The sequence below is a fragment of the Capsicum annuum genome, chromosome 3 (assembly GCF_002878395.1).
Source record: "Capsicum annuum cultivar UCD-10X-F1 chromosome 3, UCD10Xv1.1, whole genome shotgun sequence".
Classification (NCBI taxonomy): Eukaryota; Viridiplantae; Streptophyta; class Magnoliopsida; order Solanales; family Solanaceae; genus Capsicum; species Capsicum annuum.
The window spans coordinates 224,034,127-224,039,800 of NC_061113.1; the positions used below are offsets into that span (position 1 = coordinate 224,034,127).

Sequence of the window (5,674 nt, forward strand, 5' to 3'; positions counted from 1 at the left end):
TAAAATTTTCAACATTCAAAGTCCAAACATGAAAATCACTAACTGGACAACACCAAATTGAAATTGGTTGCATCATTATATTAAATTAAGAATCTTCCTTCCCGATTTGCTATCCTTCGTTAAAGCATGCAACTATTTTTTTTTAACAATATCCTCCCCTAAAATCTCACCCAATTTTTTTTTTTAAAATCGATTGATACATATATAAATTTATTTAGTTATTCATACATGTTTCAGTTAATATTAGTATGAAATTCATCGGTGATACATATAGGTGATACATATGTTTTTGTTAATCCAATTGGTACATATATTAAAATATTAATTTTCTGGATACATTTTCATAGTGTAACGGTGATTCATATGAATGATACTTTTATTATCAATATATGGGTGATATATTTATTGACAGTATATGAGTGATACATTTTGCTGTTAGATTATTGGTGATATATTTGCATTGACAATGTATGAGTGATACATTTGTGGTCAGATTATTGGTGATACATATATTTATTTCCACTATAAAAATATATCACTAGTATAACAAATAACCTCTTTAAACTAATGCAGACAATATTAATATGAATCATAGAACTTTCATAAACATTTAATATGAATCATATAAAAATCATAGAAATACAATCAAATATATCACATATATTTCAGATGTATCATATAGTAATCCTCCGCCGCCAAATAATAATTCAGATTTTCAGATGTATCACGAATTCAAATCAGAATTCCTCTTCTCCTCCTTCTCTTCTTCATTCACTTCCGTCGACGACGTCGTACTTGTCTGCAACTCCGTGATTGCCCATGTGACCTTTGTTTTCTAGGTGGACGGAAGTGGTAACGACGGACGAATGTGGTAACGGCGTCAGTGTTTCGACGACTCATTGTAGCCAATCAGAAACTAAAGTATCGGCAGCTAGAACCTGGAAAACAAAGTCACATAGGGAAAACTAAGAAAAGATAAGTAGTATTAGAAAAGGAACTACTAGCTAAAAATTTGTTCTTGGAAACATAATTACAATTACACCACAAAAGAATGAAGCAGATAGTTTGAAATATACCGTGCTTCCGAAAGTGATGGAGCGTTTGGTAAGAGCAGAAGACAGTTGATGACAACGGCTATAAGTCTGGAGCCACGTGTATTCAACGGAGCCGTGAATTAACGATTTCCGGTGGGGAAATACCATTGATCGGGGTATTGCTGATTTTGTGAATCTCATTAATTCATTGTGTATGCGTGATTTGCTCCACAGAATAAAAGAGAATTTGTTACTTCTTTAAATAAATATCTAGTTAATTTTAAATGTATCACTTTTGATATGTATCACCTTATAACATATGTATCACGATTTCAAAAAATCGGGATAAGATTTAATTAACGAAATAGTTGAAATAAAATGTAATATCACTTAATTCAGGGATTTACCTTATTTTATTTAAAGAAAAAATATGAAAGACTCGAGCTTTAGAAGAAAATGTTAATTTTGAGCTTTGAATTGTCTACTTGCACTTGTTCTGATAGGTAATTTAGTTGTAGGCTAGATGATTTCAGTCAATAATCACCATCCTTTTGTGAATCCAATTCCCAAATCCATTTCATTGATGGGAATTTTCATTTCTATAATTCTTGATTTAGCAAGGATGTACTTTGACAATCTCATGTAAATCTCCCCAAGGAAACTGAAAGAACCAAAAATGAAGAGAAGGCAAATTAGTTGTTACATTTGATGGATATGCAGCATATTCTCAAACTGTGCCATTTGATCGATATATTAACAAGGATCTTCTAGTAAGGTGAGCCAACAACTGAATCATCCGAATCATCTAAATAAACTGAATAATCTAAGCCATCAACTGAATCATCTGAATCTCTTTCACAATCCAAGCAAGGTATGGAGTACTCCATTGTTACATAGTCAACAATCTGGCAATGGCATAAGATATCAATGAGAAAACCTTGATAGACTAGTAGTAATTAGATACTTAAGATGACAAAAAACATAGTAATATAATGAAATAAGATAATCTAAATAGGCATTTTCTTAAAAACGCTGAGAGAGCATTCAAAAACCTGTTTAAGTGACACAGGCATGATCTGATGTTCATCAGAAATTTTTCCATAGCATCCATTGGAACACTTAGAATTACTCAGCCAAACAAATGATTTGCACCGCTTGCAAAAGCCCCTTTGGGATGTAGCCTTTATTGAAATTCCTGATTATAAACAGCCAGTCATAAAAAGAACTGATACAGAAGAAAATTTGGAAAGGAAAAATAAAACAAGCAAACATACCAAAGACCTCTCTATATGATGGAAGACAAATAATAATGCTAGAATAGTCCGAGTGGTCTATAAACTATGCAATGCGGAAAAATAAATGAAACCATAGCTGAAAAAGTTGTTCCGCGTAACCAAAGTGGGCTAGCAGCCAATGGAAATACCTCTATAAGCTTGCTTGAAAGCATCTTTCCAGTCAAGATTAGCTGCAACAGTATTTACTGGGGTGTCCACACCATAGGTAAGCCTGATAATGTTGGGGTTGTCACTTGACTTCCCGAAAAAGCTAATATGTATCAACTGCCACAGATAGTTGTCACTAGCTGCCACACTCCACGACCTGCAAAATTAGACACCTTTTAAGATACCATCTTATATGGTAATTGATTAAATCAGACAGAGGACTAGCCGACTTGGTCCAAGGTTCAAGAGATGCCTTACACTGAATTTAATTAATGTAACTACTAAAAGATGATAAGGAAAACCTCATACCTGCAGACTAAAGAAGCAGTAAGAACAGACTTTAAATCTAAGAAACCAAATACATGTACAAGAACATCCTGAGGAAGTTGGCTTCTACCTGGAATGCAAAAGCAGCAATATAAAATTAGAATGCAGTGAGCAGATACAGAAGTATTGAACAATGTTAGAGAAAAGGATGCCATTAGATGTCATCCCGGATAACCTTATATGAAGCATATCTTATACAAGACAATCTCAGATTCTCAGTAGAAGGAACATCTACACTGTGAACTGGTGCTTTTATGTGTCAGATGGAGGCAGAAAATGTGAGACATCTTTTTCTTTACTGTATAGTTGTGGGAAGCACGTGGAATATGTTTTTCTTGAATTTTGGACTAGACTAGATCACGTCTAGTAGTATTAAAGAATCATATGAAAGCTGATGTTTGTGGAGAGTGGAAAAATTAAAAAAGAAAATCAGCTAACGGTATATAAACTCCAAACCATGCCCTCAAGGCTAAGTGTTCGCTTAATTTTTTTACTTGGCTAAATCAGGCCCCTGTATGCAATTATGATCAATTTTTGGACAGAGTCTGTTCCTTAGTTTTAACATAATATTTGTACATGAGCAGGCTCACTCTTTTACTTGTGCATCTTTTTTATGCTATGCATCTTCTTGATGCCTTCTAATGAAGGTCTCTTGCTTCAAAACAAAAAAAAGATTCCATATTGGATGATTCTTTTCAGTTGTTAAAGCAAATCATCTCATATTAATATTACCAGTCCTAATCAAAATCTACATTAGTTTAACTTCAGTTGTGGCATGGGGGTTGGTGAAAACAGTACAAATTCGAGATTTAACTGTTCACTGGAGGATGACCTTTTGCCTCACTAAGCAGTATATTACACTATCCATCTCTCCACTAATGTTTTCCCCTTTAAAGGGAAAAAGAGAGGCAGAGGAGCGATCTCAACTAAGGTCTCTCAGGACTTGACACTCAAGACATCTCTTTCTTTTCTTTTCCTTCCTTAGGTGGTTTGGGCATGGGGGAGGAGGTGGAGGGAGAGTTGAGGCAAGCCAAGTTGCACCAAGGCCATTTACAAGAAGTCAAGCACAAGATCTCCAAGCTCTACAAGGACTATTCATGAAGATGGACGTGCTTGAGCATTCATTGATGTCAAACATGGGGTTTCATGTCATGATGGTTGCTTTTGAAGAAGAAGGGGAGGCCTTATTTGCAAGCTACAGTGTCCACATTTGCTCTGGTTTCGTCTAAGAGTCTCCAGTGATACTTTAGTAAGAAACAAATGTTCAATTAAAATTTAGTTGATTGGACTCTCCAAAAATATTGCCGCACCTGTGTCGGATCTTTAAAAAATGCACTACTTTTGAAGGATCTAACACACACCCAATGGCATTTTTGAATAGTCCGAGCAATATAGATTAAAGCTACCTTCTAACACTGGTTGGCATTTTACACACCCGCTCTGTACACACCGAGTTACAATCCTATTCATCGAATCAAAGAAAAAACAAGGGAAAACCCATTTATTCTTGAGGAAATTTCAGATATGGCAGTACTTCAAACCTAATTTATCAATCACAGCAATAGTTTGACTAATTAACAAATAAAACAAAATAGTTACTTCAAAAATATCTTGTGATCCAGCGTATCGATTCTCCCTGTATTTTTTGTATATGGTTGCTTTGTATCATAGAAAATAAATAGAGAGCAAATTGATATGCTGATATAGACGGAATCTATACAACTCTAAGCAAATAGATACAAAACGAATTGATATATTGATACAGAGAAAATTGATATACCGATACAAAGTGAATCAATGCAACTCTAAGCAAACAAATACTGAACAGATTAATATACTGAACAAAGTGAATTGATACAACTCTAAGCAAACAGATACAGAACAAATTTATATAGTGAATCGCAGTGTTCACGGATGTGCTTGCATCACTGCATAATGCGATGATGCGAAGCAATGCAAGCCTCTCTCGCTACATGTAGCTGATGCGAGCCAACCTAACAGAAGCGCATGCATCATAGGGTTAAGCGAGATGCAAGATACGAGCTGTTGATTTTATTTTTAGGGCCAATTTTAAATTAAGAAAAGAGTTGTTTCGTGTTGATTTTATATTTAGTGTCGATTTTAATTTAAAAAAAGAGTTCACTGTTGCGATTTTCTAGGGTTAACTTTGAAGGTTGCGATTCTTCTACTTCTTTCTAATGAAGTAAATGAGCTTTAGAAGAACAAGAATTAGATGCTAAAACGTTATCAATTTAGATTTGGTTCTTCGTTTTTTTTTTTCCCTTGTTTGTATTGCTATTTTGTTGAACCTTTTGCTATTGTGGTCTGTGTTGTTTTGCTGGTCTGTTTCGCAGCAGGTGTTTCGGTAATCAACTCTGTGATTTTGCTTACACATATTGTCTTTATTGTTGGTTATATAATTGTTGTGGTCTATCTTTTCAATTCCGTCTTACTGTTTGGATGCTCTATTTAGTATTTTTCTTTTAAATTGCACTTCATTTTGATGATACGGTCGCATTGCTTCACACTTGGCATAATGCGTGATGTGGAGCTTTGTCCTTTTTTACACATCACGCTTCCCTAAACACCGGTGAACCAACACAACTCTAAGCAAATAGATACAAGATGATACAGAGTGAGTCGATACAACTCTAAGCAAAAAGATATAGAACGAAACAGATAAATTCAAACTCTCGCTACATATTGTAATTTGTTTTTTAAGGTGACTTACTCGGGGAGAAGGCGAAAGGCGGCCAGGGAGTCCTGAACTATGAACTATGAGGGATATCAAATTTTTGGTAAGTTTGGAATATGCATTTTTTTTAGAATAAAGCTTAGTTCATCACAAACAATTGGGTAACGAAATGGTTG

The 5,674-nt window shown here is 34.7% G+C and overlaps 1 protein-coding gene across 1 annotated transcript; it reads right to left on the reverse strand.

Annotated features, from left to right (window-relative positions):
- Positions 1–1,801: 1,801 nt before the first annotated feature.
- On the reverse strand, positions 1,802–4,273 carry LOC107865058 (F-box protein At5g52880-like). Its single transcript, XM_016711418.2, has 5 exons — positions 4,210–4,273; positions 2,786–2,873; positions 2,458–2,633; positions 2,087–2,229; positions 1,802–1,939 (listed from the first exon to the last, which is right to left on the reverse strand). The coding sequence occupies exons 1-5, from the start codon at positions 4,271–4,273 to the stop codon at positions 1,802–1,804; spliced, it is 609 nt and encodes a 202-aa protein (XP_016566904.2).
- Positions 4,274–5,674: the final 1,401 nt, after the last annotated feature.